This window comes from Lagenorhynchus albirostris, chromosome 3, assembly GCF_949774975.1.
Source record: "Lagenorhynchus albirostris chromosome 3, mLagAlb1.1, whole genome shotgun sequence".
Classification (NCBI taxonomy): Eukaryota; Metazoa; Chordata; class Mammalia; order Artiodactyla; family Delphinidae; genus Lagenorhynchus; species Lagenorhynchus albirostris.
This window is the reverse complement of record NC_083097.1, coordinates 158,836,576-158,852,887: the sequence shown is the minus strand read 5'-3', so window position 1 is coordinate 158,852,887 and position 16,312 is coordinate 158,836,576. Positions and strand designations below refer to the sequence as shown.

At 55.3% G+C, this 16,312-nt stretch overlaps 2 protein-coding genes across 4 annotated transcripts; both read right to left on the bottom strand.

Moving 5' to 3' along the window:
- Positions 1-1,818: 1,818 nt before the first annotated feature.
- ANKLE1 (ankyrin repeat and LEM domain containing 1) lies at positions 1,819-6,285 on the bottom strand. Its single transcript, XM_060144696.1, has 9 exons — positions 6,071-6,285; positions 5,841-5,993; positions 5,291-5,396; positions 5,026-5,177; positions 4,046-4,749; positions 3,737-3,914; positions 3,290-3,449; positions 3,052-3,181; positions 1,819-2,787 (listed from the first exon to the last, which is right to left on the bottom strand). Exons 1-9 carry the CDS (start codon positions 6,283-6,285, stop codon positions 2,615-2,617), a joined length of 1,971 nt encoding a protein of 656 aa, XP_060000679.1. The 3' UTR covers positions 1,819-2,614.
- A 1,038-nt stretch (positions 6,286-7,323) lies between these two features.
- On the bottom strand, positions 7,324-15,499 carry BABAM1 (BRISC and BRCA1 A complex member 1). 3 transcript variants are annotated; one of them, XM_060144692.1, is made up of 10 exons: positions 15,368-15,430; positions 14,969-15,057; positions 14,128-14,466; positions 12,829-12,887; positions 12,114-12,234; positions 11,954-12,032; positions 11,188-11,212; positions 9,086-9,215; positions 8,804-8,890; positions 7,324-7,829 (listed from the first exon to the last, which is right to left on the bottom strand). In XM_060144692.1, exons 3-10 carry the CDS (start codon positions 14,413-14,415, stop codon positions 7,626-7,628), a joined length of 993 nt encoding a protein of 330 aa, XP_060000675.1. In that variant the 5' UTR covers positions 14,416-14,466; positions 14,969-15,057; positions 15,368-15,430; the 3' UTR covers positions 7,324-7,625. The 3 variants fall into 3 exon arrangements, with proteins under 3 accessions (XP_060000675.1, XP_060000676.1, XP_060000677.1); XM_060144693.1 differs by lacking the exon at positions 14,969-15,057 and having other exon boundaries at positions 15,368-15,499; XM_060144694.1 differs by lacking the exons at positions 11,188-11,212; positions 11,954-12,032; positions 12,114-12,234.
- Positions 15,500-16,312: the final 813 nt, after the last annotated feature.

Below are 16,312 nucleotides of genomic sequence, written 5' to 3'. Positions count from 1 at the left end.
GGTGATCGAAGCGCGGGGCCGCCCTGAGCCTCAGTTTCCCCAAGTGCAGACTGAACTGAGTCGAGTGCCTCCCCTTCAGGGCTGGCCCACAGAGACTTGAGGATGTCGGCCGTTCAGGCTTGTTTCCCGAGTTCCCCTCCCTCCTCAAAATGCAGGGGCTACTTGGGCAGTATTTCCGGAGCAGAAGGCGGATAGGGGGTGAGCTGCCCGTCCCTGGAGGGGAGAAGGAGAACCAACTGAGGTCGATGCTGAAGTTGAGGTGAGGATCCGAGGACGGTTGCATCTGATTCCAGTAGCCATAATTGTGTCAGCTGTATGCAAAGCCCTGTGCTGAGTGCCTGACACCCATAGGTTCATTGAATTCCCTTCACTCCACACCACACAGTAAGTTAATACCTCTTACTGTCCCATTTTATCTTATAACTTGGTTTTGAGTGGCTTTTGTCATGATGATTTTTATTTCGAATCTTTTTTTTTTGAATCCAGATTTCTCTGGATTTCCCTGCTCCATGGCTGTGCTCTTGGTCCTCTATATTTTATTCTAATGTATGTATATCTAGGTTTACCCATGGTTTGTGTGGCCAGTGGGAGATTTGTCCCCTCAGTTGCTGCACCTTTGGTCCTTTCCCCACTGGTTTGTGAACCCACCTTTAATTTAAAGGGGTTCTTACAGGGGCACTGCTGTTGGTTGACAAATTCTGGAGATATGTTTGATTGTCACAACTGGAGGGGGAGGTGCACCTGGAATCTTGTGGGTGGAGTACAGGAATGCTGCCCGACACCCTACAGTACACAGGACGGCCCCCGGCCCCCAATGCAAGGAGTAACTTGGTCTCAAAAGTCAGTAGGGCTAAGGTTGGGATACCCTGTGTTTTAGACAAATCCCACCTCTTCTGGGCCTCTTTTTTTGGCGGGGGGAGGGATGTCTCTGGATTCTTTCTGTTTGTGTATTCTTGGGAGATGGCATGCTGTTTGGTTTTTTTTTTTTAAATAAATTTATTTATTTATTTTTGGCTGCATTGGGTCTTCGTTGCTGCACACGAGCTTTATCTAGTTGCGGCAAGTGGGGGCTGCTCTTCGTTGCGGTGTGAAGGTTCCTCATTGCGGTGGCTTCTTTTGTTGTGGAGCACGGGCTCTTAGGCATGCGGGCTTCAGTAGTTGTGGCTCACGGACTCTAGAGCGCAGGCTCAGTAGTTGTGGCTCGCGGGCTCTAGAGCGCAGGCTCAGTAGCTGTGGCGAACGGGCTTAGTTGCTCTGCGGCGTGTGGGATCTTCCCATCCCGGGCCAGGGCTTGACCCCGTGGCCCCTGCATTGGCAGGCGGATTCTTAACCACCGCGCCACCAGGGAAGTCCCAGCATGCTGTTTTAATTGCTACCACTTTATCAAGCACCTATTTGGTGTCTGGGAGAATTACTTGTCTTACACATGAGGAAAGGGAAGCTCAGAATGAGGTTTCTTCAGCTCAGTTAAAATGGTAGAGCCCAGGCCCACTCCAGAGGCAGGAACCCTAATTACCATAGCAGCCAGAGTAGCCAGGGGCTCAGTAGTGGAGGCCAGGAGGCAGGTGGAACCTTAGCCTGCCCCCTGCAGGACCTGGTTCTCTGAGCCACGATGACAGGCAGGTGACGAACCCAATGAGGCAGCGGATCTCACCAAGTCCCTAAACCCACTGGACTGCTTTGAAGAAGCAAGTTCTGGAAAATTTAAGTGATCCTGCCACCACCTCACCAGGATAGTGGCTTGGCACTTACTGAAGCTTTTTGCATAAAGAGCAAAGAGGTTAGTGATGGGGTTAGTGATCCCATTTTATAGTGGAAGAAACAGGTTCAGAGAAGCAACACCAGGAGGCTCCAGTCACACAGTGATGCCAAGGAGAGCTGGTGTCTCACACCCACACCGCGATGACCTCCCCAGCTCTGCCCACCCCTCAATACACAAGTCGGTACCTCGAGAACATCCCCGGTATCTCGAGAACATCCCGACACCCGCCGCCTTCCTCCAGAGAATTTCCGCCTGCAGGGCTGCCTCTGGCTCAGTAGGGCTCTGAGCCGAACACTTTACCCCATGACGGTTTAATCTGATTTCCTCAGTGACCCCCTGAGGTAGAACCTCGCACTTTCCCCATTGTGTACAACTGAGGACAGTGAGGCTCAGACAGAGAACTTGCTGGTCCAAGGTCCCACAGCTGGGAAGCAGCGAAACCTAACTCTTGAGCTGGGCAGATTCCCTTCATGTGGCTGAGGAAGCCCCCAGCCCAGCCTACATTGTGGGTCCCCTGTGTCAGGGAGATAAAAATGGACTCTGTTTGCCCAAACAGGACCAAACTGCCAAAGCACTGGCATATTTCAAAGCACCAGAGTGTTCCAAAGAACCTTCTGGTCTACTTGTTCTCCTCCCACATCCCCTTATTCTCCACCCATGACAGGGAGCTCACTACCTATCCAGCAGTTTCATCTGTAATAAAATCCTCCTTCAGCCCGAGGGAGAGATTGTCCTGCTGCTCCCCCACCAGCCTTCTGGAGCTGGAGATGGGCGGCTGCTCTCAGCGCGGGGCAGCTGGAACATTCAAACACCCTGATCTCGACCTAGGCTGGATGGCCAATTCCCCAGTGCTCAGCCACGGGCCTGGATGTCCTGGGGCCATAGCTCTCGCTCACCCTCAGCCAGGAAGACAAGGAGGGCACGGTGCAGCAGATGCACCCCCAAGCGGCGGCGCCGGGTGGGTGGCCAGCTGGCCACCACTCCATAGCAGTGTCCTTGCTTCTGGTTGGTCAGCGTCTGGATCCCTGGGGAGATTAGGAGTAAGGTCACAAAAGCAGCCTCCAGGAACCCCAGGCAGAAGTACGTGCCAGTAAACCCACTGGGTATTGCCCTCGAGCAGGGATAAACCAATGGAGCAAAATCTGTGCATGTGCAGGTACATCATTGGTGCTCAATAATTGCTCATTGAATGAATGAACAGCCCTGAGGGGCAAGGGGTGAGGGAATCGGTAGATCAAGTGCCCTTCATGTGACCACCCCCCCCCCGACCCCACAAGCCAGGCACCTACCTAGAGCATCCACAAGACATGCTTCTCGAGTGTAAGCCTCCACAGCAACCACATGCTGGAAGCAATGCAGGGAGACAACACCGCGACCACTGGCCCAGATGTCTAAGATCTGGCGCACCTTGGGGCAGGCCTGGGGGGAGCCAGGGCAGGGTCAGAGGTCTGCCCCCCAACTCCCTCCTTCCTCTACCTGCCCGCAACTGTGCCACCCCTGCCATGAACCTGGTCCTTATCCTCACACCTGTTTTCCTGGCCACCCTCGGTGGCTAAGGGCCTTCCAGAGGTGGACATTCGGCCGGGTCCGTGTTCCCTTGCCCACGTAGAAGATGGCATGGACAAAAATTCGAAGGCATTCAGCCAGGGTCAGTGAGAAGGCTCGGGCTGGAAGGTTCTGAGTCTTCCTAGATGAAGTAGGTGGCTCAGAGAAGGAAAAGTGACGAGAGTCGCCCCAGAGGCAGTCTTTAAAGACAGAGCAACCCATGCCCAGTGACCCCTATTTTATAAAAGGCAGGGTGGGTGGCTGTTCGCCAAGGACACTCAGCAGCTTGAATTGGATCCAACTGCCTTTTATAGATAAAGAAGCTGATGACCAGAGAGGGCCAGTTTCCTTCCTAAGGACACACAGCAGATAAGAACCAATCTCAGAATTTTCCAGTTCCCACTTCTGGGTCATTCCTGTTCCAGGTACCTGGGGTCCAGCAGCAGATATGTGAAGCTGGACTTCATGACCCCCTCCCGCCACCGTCTGGTGGGTTCTGGCCGCTCAAACTGCTTGGCAAGTGCATCCTCATCTGCCTGGGCATCTGGGATACGGCCGGTCCGCAGGGCTTTGGCCAGCTCTGGGCTGTGCCCTGAGAATTCTAGGCCTGGGAGGGGAAACTGAGTCAAGAGAGACAAAGGAAAGGATGGTTCCCAGAGATGAAGGGAGAAGTAGGTTGCACTGAGAGCCACGGGTCTCCGAGGACTCCTGGAGGCTCCTTGGACTCTGGATACTAACCACGAGCAGCCTGGGCTTCTTCTAGTGGTTGGAGGTAGTATGGCCGGGTGAAGGACGTGATGGGACCGCGGCTCTTGCCAAGTGCCCGGAGCCCTTGCAGCAGCTCCAGGTCAGACGTGGTGGGGTCCGGTGGGCACTGGCAAGAGGTGATGGGGTCCCTGCCACCTGTGGCGCTCACCTCATCCTCTGTCAGCCAGAGGGCAGCCACATCACTGTCGAGGGACAACTGGTCATCTTTTGGGATGTGGAAGTCAGAGGGTCCAGGCAGTGGTTCCCAAGGGGCACTATGGGCTGGGCTCCTCTCTGGGTAGAACTTGGGGGAGGGGGAGGCATCTGGCAAGGTCAGAGTCAGGGCCTGCAGACGGGCATTTAGTTCTGCCTCCCTGTCCTCCACGAGGGCTCGATGTTCCTGCTGTGGGGTACCTGAAGATCTTGGCACCCTCTGGGACGGTCGGACACCAGCCCAGGGGGACATGTGGGCAGTTGGGTCCTCAGCTCCAGAGGCCTCAACTGCGGTGACAAAGGAGGCAACTGAGTTGCAGTCCCAGCATCCTAGGGGGGACTCCAAGCTGCCATCTGTGCCAGCAATCTCAGGGTGGGCAAGGAGGCTGGGGGGTCCAGGGCCAGCCTCCAGGCTCATGTCCTTGTCATCACCTCTGCCCAGTGTTGTGGAGTCCAGTGTCACACTGGGAGGTCCAGAGGGGCTGATATTCAGCCCCTTTCCCCAAGGGCCTGGGCCTGGAGCAGGGGATAAGAGTGGGAGTCAGAGAGGAGGGGAGGAGGAAGTGAGAGACAAAGATGGAAGTCAGATCAGACAGAAAGAGGCGGCTGCAATCGCAAAGAGGAAGGACAGAGTCGGAAGCAGAGAGACGGACCAGAGACCTTAGTCGTGAAACAGAAACAGTGGGAGAGCGTGGATGTCACACACAGAGACCCGCAAAGCTAGATCAGAGGCTAAGCACCCCCAGCCGCACAGGCACCACTCACTGCCAGGCTTGGGCTCGGGCTCTGGCTCCTGGGGGTCTGCCCGGGTCCGTGTTGGGGTCCTGGTCCGAGCCTCCAGCTCCCGAAGGACACGCACACAGTTCTGGTGCCCCTGCTGCTCGGCCAGGTCCACAGGCCGGAGTCCGTCCTACATGGGCGCGGTCAGCAGGGGGCGCCCTCTTCCCTCCCTCTCTTCCTCCCTTCCTTCCTCTTTCCCTCCCTCCGGGTTTGCCCTGCTACAAACAGCGCTGGGACCCCCACCTGGTCGCGCAGCGCGGGGTCCGCTCCCTGGCTCAGCAGCAGCTCCAGGCCGCGGCGACAGCCCCAGGCAGCGGCCACGTGCAGCGGCGTCAGCGCCTCGGCCGATCTGGGGCAGGAGAGGAGGAGGGGTCAGTGGAGGAGGGAACTCGATCTCCGCCCCCATCCTCCCACCCCCCGCACGAGGCCTTGGCTCTCAGCACCCCCATTTCCGCCCTTCAGCCTGAGACACCACACTTGGAACCTAGATCCTGCGCCCTCGGGCCAGGACCCAAACCTCTGCTCTCTGACTCTAGAGCGCCTACCACCAGATCCGAACCTTTGATCCCCATTTGGCCTCAGCGCAACCTCATACCCCACCCTCGGTCTGGTACCCTGCCTCTGCCCTTGGACCCTCAAGATCCTTCCCCAGATTCCCCAAGCTCCGCCCCCGGGCATTGAGTCCGCATCCTTGAACCGTGGGACGCCCTCTCCAGGGCTCTCAGGTCTTTCCCTCGGACTCGGGAGACCCCTCTCCGCGGAAAAGCTGCCCGGAGCCCAGACCCTGCCTCACCGAGTGTTGGGGTCCCCGCCTCGGCGCAGCAGGGCCTCGAGGCAACACAGACTCCGCGGGCGCTGGGCTCTGGCCGCCAGGTGCATGGCCGCCGCGCCATCCTCAAGCACCAGGTTGGGGTCAGCACCACGGCGCAGCAGCTCCTCCACTGTCCTAAGGACAGAGGGTCAGAGTGGACCGCGACACTCGCCCCCTACCCCTGGCCCACCCACCCCGTGCCCTGCCCTCACCGCAACTCCTCCTTCCGCAGCGCCGCCTGCAGCCGCCGCGCCAGGACTGTCGCCGAGCCCATGCCCCGGCGGTCCCCCAGACCAGCTGCCCGACCTGCCGATGTCCAACTTCCCGCGGCGCCCTTGTGCGCACGCGCCGCTCGGCCCCTCGGCCAGGGTCCCCGCCCCTCGGCGCAGCGCAGCCAGGCTGACCCGCGACGCATTGTCGTCCACATCTAGGTTCAGGAGCTCTAATGCTGGCCCGAGCCTGCGACACCAAGTAGTGCCCAGTCAGGGCTAGGAGCAGCCGATAAGGTCCCGGTAGGGTGGAGGTCGTCGTGTGTGCCGTTATCTCTCAAAACCGCGTAAACACTAACAGCCTGCTGGAGGGGGTGGAGCTACGCTCCCGGGACCCGATGGTGCCAAGGCATTAGGTCTTACAGAACCATCTGCTGAGGCGGCCTCCATTAGCGCACGCAGCCCTGATAGTATGTTAGGCTTCAATTAATATCTCCCTCCTGCAGTGGCTCTGTGTTGCCCATTTTCAGTTCTGCGGAGTCGGGAGTCCATTACTTTGGAGCCCTGGGCCTCTTAGGGCTCTAGTTTCCCCACATGCAAAATGGGAGAATAATCCTTTCCAGGCTGGTGTGAAGTTGAACGAGGGGCCTGGCACACAGGTGCCTAATAAATCCTCATGGGAAGGAAAAGCTGTTTCTCGATAAAGCTATTTTTGTTTGATAAGGAACTGAGAAAACCTAGCTGGTAAGCTTTTTTTTCCCCACAATTGCTCATCATCCAGTAAGATAGTTGAGTGATGCACCTGTTCTATCTGTCTCCCTTCCTCTGGGGAGCACCCACACTATTACCTGATGGAGCTATAAAGCTTCCTTCCCAGAGAAGCTTGATGGAGTCCTGGCCAATCAGAGTGTACCACAGCTCTGGCCCATGACTGGCCCAATGCAAGGTTACATGACCTAGGCAAGGCCAGTCGTAAGGGGTGCTGGGAGAGCCCTCACTTCACCTGGGTTGGGATTTGGGGAGCAGTCACAGCCATCTCACCCCTTTCCACGGGTTGGGAGGAAAGCAGGGCACACTGAACACCAACCATGCAGGGTATTTCAGCCCTCCCCAATGGCAATGTCAGAGCACCTGGATACAGCAAAGCCTGAAGCTACACCATGGCTTCTTATCCACAAGAACCAAGCCATTCTCCTTTCTGCTCAGTGGGTGGGTTTTCTGTCACTTGCAACGAAAAAGATTCCAATTAACACAAGTTGATCGTTGTGGACCTGGGTTAGGGATTCTCAGATTTTTATTTTGATGACAAAAATCACACAGGGCACAACAAGAATCACAACTGAAAAACTGGGAGTGGGATATGGGCTGGGAAACATAGGGAATGGGTGTCCAGAGTCCCTGGGATGCTTCCTGGAATCCTAGGTTTCCTTCAGGGCTCCCCACGTGCCTTGGATACCTCCTAGACCTCCCTCTGGGGGTCCCACAGAGCCCAGTGTGAGAACCAGCATTCTCGGCCAAATGTTTCCTCGTATTAGAAGGTTGGATGTACGGGGATGGTTCAGACAGTGGCCTCAACCTCGGCGGCTTCATCGTCCTCCTCCAGCAGGCTGTAGGAGGCATGGCTTTGGCAGGGCCGCTGCAGTGGGTGAGCCAGAAGCTTGGCCATACAGTTGTGCAGCTCAAGGGCTGGCCCAGCCAGCGCCACCTCGTACTTATAGCTGGTACCCTTGGTATCCAGGCTTCCCATGAAGGCAAACATGTCCTATGGGGCCAAGGAAGGGCTGTTCAGGCAGAGGTTCCCCTGACAGGCCCTCCCTGTCCTGGAGGGCCTCCCAGGAGGGGGCCTCAGGAATGGGTTCCGAAGGGTAAAGAGGAGTTTTCGAGAAAACATTCCCACATTCAGCAAACATTTCCTGCCACCCACTCAGTGCTAGGGACCCCAAGAGGTCTCAGTGCTGGAGCCCCTAGTCTGGAGAGGCACAGTCGGATACAATGACCTCAGCCCCCATGCTGATCTACCTTGAGGAGCAGGGAAGTTTTCTCCAAGTAGGGACTTCCCATTTGGGTACTGAAGTATAAGTAGGAGCTGGGCTCAACCCCCTCTGCTCACAGTTGGGTAAAGTGAGGCTCAGAGAGATAAGTGGCCGACTCGAGATGCCACAACTAGTTCAGGGCTGGGATGTAAAGGACCAGCAGAGCCTGGCAAGGCAGGGAGGGAAGCGTGCTCCAGGCAGAGGACACAGAGAAAGCGAAGGCAGGAAGAGAGAGAAGCAGGGAATTCTGGGGATGAAGTGGACAGGACCCTACATACTCATGGGCCACTGTCCCAACAGCCCCATTAGTTCACTGAAGACATGTGGGAAATGGAAGTTGAATGACCATGATCCAGCAGGACCAGGAACGCTGAAGAGAAGACTAATGGCAGAGCCGTGCGTGGGTGGGCAAGGATGGGTGACTTCCCTCCTCCTGATGCCAGGAGAGCACAGGTGCCTCTGAGCCTGTTGCCAGGTGCCACTCTGTCAGAGACACACTGTGTGATCCTGGCCTAGTTGCTGGCCCTCTCTGAGCCTGTTTTCCATCAGCACAGCTCATGAACTAGGGGGCTGGCATTAGATGCCCTGAAGTCCCTTAGTGATTCAAAGCCCCCCTTTCCCTCAAGGCCGGGGCAGGTGGGTTCGGAGCCATCCCATCTGCACCTACATCCGCCTGCCACCCACACCCACAGCAGCCTCTCACCTTCCAACTCATCTCCTCCTCCTTCTCGTCGGCGCCGTTGTGGATGTAAACAACATCAAAGAAGAAATACGGGCACTGGAACATTTTCTGCAGGGGAAGAAAGCCAGCCTTTGGGACTTTGGTCACCCCATGCCCCCATGATCACAATTTCCCAGCTACTGCCCAAGACTCTGGGAACCTGCCTCTAGGCACCCCAGCTCCTGTGGTCAGGAAGTCCCTCCTAGTGTCTAACCACCATCCTGCTGGCTGTAGGCATCCCTCCCTCTCCCAGGCCTCCCTCACCTTCATGGGCTCTGTCAGGGAGAACTGGGGCTGGCAGGGTGGACGACTATAGACCAGGATGGTTCGGACGACGTACGGCGGTGGAATCGTCTGCACATTCTCTGTGACTGGCAGCTCGGTCTTCTGTTGGCTGCGCCGCAGGGATGGGGGACAGGTCAGAGCACACCCTGGTAGCACACCCCTATTGTCACCCTCAGAGAGCCCAGCTCCTCACCGTGTATGTGAGGCCCCACCTAACCCCTCCCAAGTTCACTGTTGCCTCTGAGCCTTCCCACATGCTGTTCCCTCTGCCCCAGCACCTCCCCAGCTTCACCTTTCTGCCTGACCTCTCCTGCTCCATCAGAGGTTTTGCTGACCCCAAAGCTAGGGCCTGCTCAGGCCACCCTCAGCATCCTGAGCGTCCCCCATCACTGTGTTGAGCTGGACCTGCCCTACCAGGCCAGGAGACTCTGAAGCAGGGACCAGATCTTATATGCAAAGTCACTGCCCAGTTCCCCACTCAGCCACAGATGGTTCTCACACTGAGTACAGGGCACTAGGCAGGTAGAGGGCTAATGTCCTTAATATGTAAAAAACAAATCTGATCACCAACAAGAAAAAAGCCGACATCCCCCTAGAAAAACAGGTAAAGGGAACCAATAGACAAATTCACTGAAAGAATACTGAATGGCTTAAAAATGAATGAAAAGAAAAGCACAGCAAAATAAGATGTGGCCTCTTCCCACCTATCAGATGGGCAGGACTTTCAGGCGTGTGAGCAACCCCGGTGCTGGGGGAGGTAAACAGGGTTAATTTCCTGGGAAAGTGCTTTGGCAAAGTCTAGCAAAATTAAAAACACACACCACCTTGTTCCAGCCTGTTCTCCATTAGGAATTTACCCCATAGATTCACTTCCAAAATCTGCTGAGATGGGCAAAACAACCTCCTTGGCTACCATCAAGGGGCTGGCAAAAACAGGGCTTAGAATACTTGGGCCCACAAGCTAAGAACCTTTTTCATTTTTAAACCGTTGGGAAGAAAGAAAACCAAAAGGAGAATATTTTGTGACAATCAGAAATGTGAAATTCAAATCTGTGCCTGCAAATAAAGTTTTATTGGCACACGGCCACGCCCACTTGCATACCTATGGTCTGTGGCTGCTTTCTAATTAAAATGGGCAGAGTCTGGTCGCCAAGACAGAAACGATGTGGCCAACAAAGTCAAAAATATTTACTATCTGGTCCTTTAAAGAAAAAGTTGGCTGCCTCCAGGTTAAAAGAAAGTAGTGGGTCTTCCCTGGTGGCGCGGTGGTTGGGAGTCCGCCTGCTGATGCGGGGGACGCGGGTTCGTGCCCCGGTCCGGGAGGATCCCACGTGCCACGGAGCGGCTGCGCCCATGAGCCATGGCCGCTGAGCTTGCGCATCTGGAGCCTGTGCTCCACAGCGTGAGAGGCCATGGGGGTGAGAGGCCCGCGTACCGCAAAAAAAAAAAAAAAAAAAAAGTAGTGGAGGGACTTCCCTGGTGGTCCCGTGGTTAAGAATCCGCCTACCAATGCAGGGGACACAGGTTTGATCCCTGGTCTGGGAAGATCCCACATGCCGCGGAGCAACTAAGCCCGTGCACCACAACTACTGAGCCTGCGCACTACAACTACTGAGCCCATGCATTGCAACTACTGAAGCCCATGTGCTCTAGGGCCCGCATGCTGCAACTACTGAAGCCCATGCACCTACAGCTCATGCTCCGCAGCAAGAGAGGCCACCGCAATGAGAAGCCTGTGCACTGCAACAAAGAGTAGCCCCCGCTCGCCGCAACTGGAGAAAGCCTGCGCGCAGCTACAAAGACCCAGCGCAGCAGTCAATCAATCAATCAATCAATCAATAAGAAAGTAGTGGAGAACCACTGGGCTGTCAGAGAATAACACAGAGGGCGAGATTTGAGAAGGAACCTCTTTTGCAAAAATGCTTCCGGACAGGTAAGTGAGCAATTGTTCCAGTGAGAAAGGGTGAGAACGGAAGGCTTTAGGCCTCCCTAAAGGACTATTTCTGGGCTGTCTGGAGCTTTTACCCAGAAGGGGTTCTTCTCTTCAAAGGTGAACAATAATTTCCCCATGGGGGACTTACATGAGGCTGAAGAGACCTTCCAAATCTGGTGGGAATGCTAAGGAGAGCAGAGCAGCGCATGGGTGGGCAGGGGTGGGTGGCTTCCCTCCTGATGCCCGGAGAGCGCAGGTGCCTCTGAGCCGGTTGCCAGGACACACGCTGTGTGACCCTGTCCCAGTCGCTTACCCTCTCTGAGCCTGCTTTCCCTCAGCACAGATCATAAACTAGGGGGCTGGCATCAGATGCCCTGAAGGCCCTTAGTGATTCAAAGCCCCCTTTCCCTCAGGGCTAGGGCCATTCTCCTCATGGAGAGAGCCATGGATGTCCCTGTCCCCCTCCCCTCATTACTGTTTTCTTTGTAACTCACAGGGATCATATTATATTTAAGTTCTGGGCTGCAGTGAGCCTTTAATGTTCAAGTTAATATAAAATGTGCTATGCCCAGGTTGGAGGGGCTGTAGCAATGATTGTGACTTTTCAGTCACATACGGACACTTGCTGAGCACCAACTGTGTACTTAGCCCTTCATGAAGTGTTCCCTAAGTGGATGCATTTTTGACATCCAGAGTCCAAATCAGCTGTTTTTGCTTCTGTATTCTGACTTTATCTTCACAGCGACCCTGTGGGGCAGGAGGTTTTGTGGCTCTCATTTTACAGATGAAGAAACTGAGGCTCAGAGACGTGGCTGGCCCAAGCCTGATGTGGCAGAGCTGGGATCTAGACCTGAGCCAGGCCGAGCCAGGCCGAGCCAGGCCGGTCCCTGGGGCTCCCTGTGTGGAAAGGATACTGAAGGTGGAGCAGGAGGCCGTCTCCAGGTCGTAGAGGCAGCTGCAGAGTTCTCGGGGATCAGAGGTCAGGCCGGACAGCTGGAGGGAAGCATGGGACTCAGCGAGGTGCTCCCTCAGCCCCAGGGGACCCCAGGGCACCCAGCCCTGCCCCAGCCTCACCCAGGCAGTGTCATCGTTCACCACCACCAGCGCGAACTCGTGGCTCTTGTCAATCTTGTGTTTTGTCCGCACGAACATCTCGATCATTTTCTGGGAGACGTTGAGGGCATTGGTTTTGGAGCTGGGGAGGGCCAGAGGGTGACCGGGTAGTTAAGGCCCAGGTCATGCGGCAGTGGGGGCAGCAGAGCCCAGCCGCGAACCCAGCCTAGCTGACCCCCCCTCCAGCTCTTGCCCTCTCCGATGGGTCCCTCTGGCCAGCCTGGGTCTCACATCTGATCTGTGGGAGGCACCCCACCTCTGCTCAGCCGCGGGTCATCACGAGTGCCAGGGAGGGCAAGGCGGGCTCGTCCTCAGGCCCCATCCAGGCCCTGCTGCCTGACCCCAATGAGACTTAGCTGCTCAGGGGCAAGGGTTTTGGAGTCCGCCAGGCCTTGGTCTGAATCTGGCTCTGCCCATTTGCTGGGAGGCCTCGGGCAAGTCATTTTGCTTCTTGGAGTTTCCGAGTCATGGCTGTGACCTGGGTGGCGTGCGATCGCTCTCAAGTGCTTAGAACACAGCCCCGGTGGGCCGCAGCTGTATCATTACCAGTTATCACTGCTACTCTCCAATACCGCCAGGCCCCGGGGGTGAGTCTGAGAGAGACAGCCCTGCGTTTTTTGGGCTGGGCCCTTCCTAGCCATAGCTGCAAGCTCAAGCCCCCGAATATTCCTCTCACCTATTTAATGACTCTAGCTTTGGCAGCGACATTTCCTCCGACAGGTCCAGGCAGATGATCTGCAATGAAGTTGAAGGGTGGTGAGAGCTGTGACTAGCAGCACCGGGCGACTGAACATTAATGCAGGCCCCCACGCCACTCTGCTGGCCCTCTTCAAGCAGCCCCATTGGAAAAGGCCATATGATGACTCCCAATTCCCAGCTAAGCCATCCACTTTAGAAGGAGGCAGCTGAGGGAAAAGATCACTGGACTAGGAGTCCAGGTTGATGAGTGAATAAACAAACCAGAGAACATTCAACACAGAAACAAGAAAACAAGGGAATAGTGGGATGAATTGTGGCTCTCTAAAAGATAGATCCACCTGGGACTTCCCTGGTGGCGCGGTGGTTTAGGAATCCACCTGCTAATGCAGGGGACACGGGTTCGAGCCCTGGTCCGGGAGGATCCCACATGCCGTGGAGCAACTAAGCCCGTGCGCCACAACTACTGAGCCTGCGTGCCACAACTACTGAAGCCCACACGCCTAGAGCCTGTGCTCCAGAACAAGAGAAGCCTCCGCAATGAGGAGTCTGCGCGCCGCGACGAAGAGAAGCCCCCGCTCGCCGCAACTAGAGAAAGTTCGCACGCAGCAACAGACCCAATGCAGCCAAAGATAAATAAATAGATTTAAAAGATATATCCACCTGGAACCTCAGAAAGTGAAATTATTTGGAATTAGGGTCTTTGCTGATGCAATTAAGGTAAAGATCGTGAGATAAGATCATTCTGATCTAAGAACAAGTGTCCTTATAAAAGAAAAGACTGGGGACTTCCCTGGCAGTCCAGTGGTTAAGACTCTGCGCTTCCACTGCAGGGGGCACGGGTTCGATCCCTGGTCAGGGAACTAAGATCCCGCATGCCGCTCGGCCAAAAAAAAAACAAACAAAAAAAAGAAAGAAAAAAAAGAAAAGAGAAGACTAGGAGACACAAAGGGGAAGGCTATGTGAAGACGGAGACAGAGATTGCAGTGATGCAGCCACAAGCCAAGGAACGACTGGAGCCACCAGAGGCTGGAAGAGTCAAGGAAGCCTCCTCCCCTAGAGCCTGCAGAGGGAACGTGACATGTTCATTTCAGACTTCTGGCATCTGGAACTGTGAGAAAATGAATTTCTGTTGTTTTAAGCCACCGAGTTTGTGGTAACTTGTTGTGGCAGCCCTAGGAGACTAGAACAAAGGGATTTCCAGAGTGGATCCTAAAAGACGATGTGTAACCCAAGGTTCCCTAACACCTCGAAGCCACTGGTCAAGCCCCCCACTTACCACTTTCTCTGGACAGTTGACCCTTGGCGTCCGCACCTGGACCTCTGGGGCTGGTGGAGGCACCTGCCACGGCTTGGGACCGGCTCCGGGAGGGTTGGCGGTCCCGTCGTCAGCACTGGCCGCCTCACCCTCGCCCTCGCTGCGGCTGCCCACACTGGCCTGGGCCCCCAGTGCCCGGTCCTCCGCCCCCTCAGGGTTGGAGCGAGTGCGGGGTCTGGGCTCAGCTGACTGCTCCTCTTCCTCCTCCTCCTCCTCTTCAGCGGGACTACTGGGCTCCGCCACCTCCATGGCTCCTGAGTGGCTGGATGGAGCAGGTATGGGGGAAGCCAGGATCCTTCCCTTAGGGTTTTTAAAAGCATTTGGTTATTGGGCAGGAGAACAGGGCATGAGTCGCTTACTAAAAGTAACTCCTCTCAGGGCCTCAGTTTCCTCATCTGTAGGATGGGTGCCTTTAACACTTATCAGCCCAGCATCCACGCTGACTCGAGATAACAGTCTCCCATTTTTTTTCTGTAGGGCTAACCCCTTCCCTCCCCCTTTTGGCTAGTGAGCCACTGGGAATGGCTCAGAGGTAGGGACAGAACCCAACACACGCCAGTGAGGGGCAGCTCTGAGGCTTCCAATAGTGCTGTTAGAGAAAAGGAACTCGTCAGAGTTGCAAAGCTGGGAAGTTACAAGTCGAGAGCTGCTAGGAGCCTCTTTTGCCTCCAAGAAGGAAAACAGAGCTTGCCTGTAATGATGCTCACCCAAAAAACGACAGATACACTTCTGAGCACCTGAATCCAGCTATGCCTAAATTCCCTTTCTTGCTTAAACCAGATTGAGTTGGGTTTTTTGTTACCTGAAACTGAAGAGGTCTTGGTGAATAAAAGAATAATAACTTCTAGGGTTCCCTCCTCCGCAGCGGAGCGCTGGCTGCCTAGGGGGTGTCTGCACACGGAAGGGGAGCAGATCTGGTATTACAATTCCTCTGAGGAAAAACAGGACGCTAGTGGAACAGTTTGCCCATCTGGGCAATGGGTGCGGGCTGCCGGGGATGGTCTCTGAGCCTTGCAGTCCCCACAACCTCTAAGGAAAACACAGCTTAGCTGCAGCAAGAGGGATGGAGGCTAGACTACAGGAGAAACCAGAGCTGAAGGCGGAAACCTCAGGGCAAGTGAGGGGCTGAATTTGTGGGGCTAGGGAAGTGGGGCCTCTAGGGACGGATCCCGCACGCTTTCACCACCCAACTCCTGCTCACCGTAGCGTGAGCCTGCCTCCGACTCAGCAGCAACTCGCTAGGAAACCGCCATCTTTACCAGCCGGAAATGGTACGGCGCGGCCGCCACGCCTCCTGGGAAATGTAGTTCAGCAGGCAGCAGGCCTAGAGGAGAGATGTATGGGACGAGGCTGGAGAGCCTTGGAAGCTGATAGGCTGATACTGTTCTAGGAGGTGGGGTTTGGATTGTGATAGACTGGAGAGGAGCTGAGGGGGGCGGGATCTGGAATGTGATTGGCTAAAGTCAGATAAGGCGGAGCTTTTATGTTTCTGGCAGATTCGGACTGTGCGGGTCAGCGTTTCTACCATAACAAGGCAGAGTGGAGTTAGGCTTTCAATGGGATAGTCTCAGAAAGATGCAGAAGTCCTAGTTTGCAGTGTGATTAAATGTAGCGGGACTGAGTTGGGTGGGATTTAGAAGAGGTGGGGCTGATTGGTGATTAATAGAGTTGACTGAACCTCAGTGAGGGGTTTTTGCGGCAGAGGTGGGCGAGGTCCAGAGCCCAAGGGCCCTCCCAATTATTTAATTCTGCTCCTTATTTCACAGATATTTGCAAAAAATAAAAAATGCCAAGCCAGAACTATTTCAAACCACCCTTCCTTCTTCATGCACAGTTCTCCCTTCAGCTCCATAACCATTTAAAAACTGAGCCTCAGTTTCTTTATTTGTTAAAGTCTGCTAAGCCTGTCCACATCAGCCAGGCTCTGGTTCAGTGACAACCCAGAGGGGCTGTGGAAAATGAGCCTTGAAGGATGGAGAATTTGCTAGAAAAACAAGAGAAGGAAGGTCATTCCACGCAGAAGAAACCACCTGGGCAAAAGTCTGGAGGCTTTGAAGAGCCTTGGAGTGGTGAAACCTCTCACAGGTTAATATGGCCAGAGCAGAAGCTAAGAGTGAGAATTTCAATGCCGCGGGTACCCCCAAGT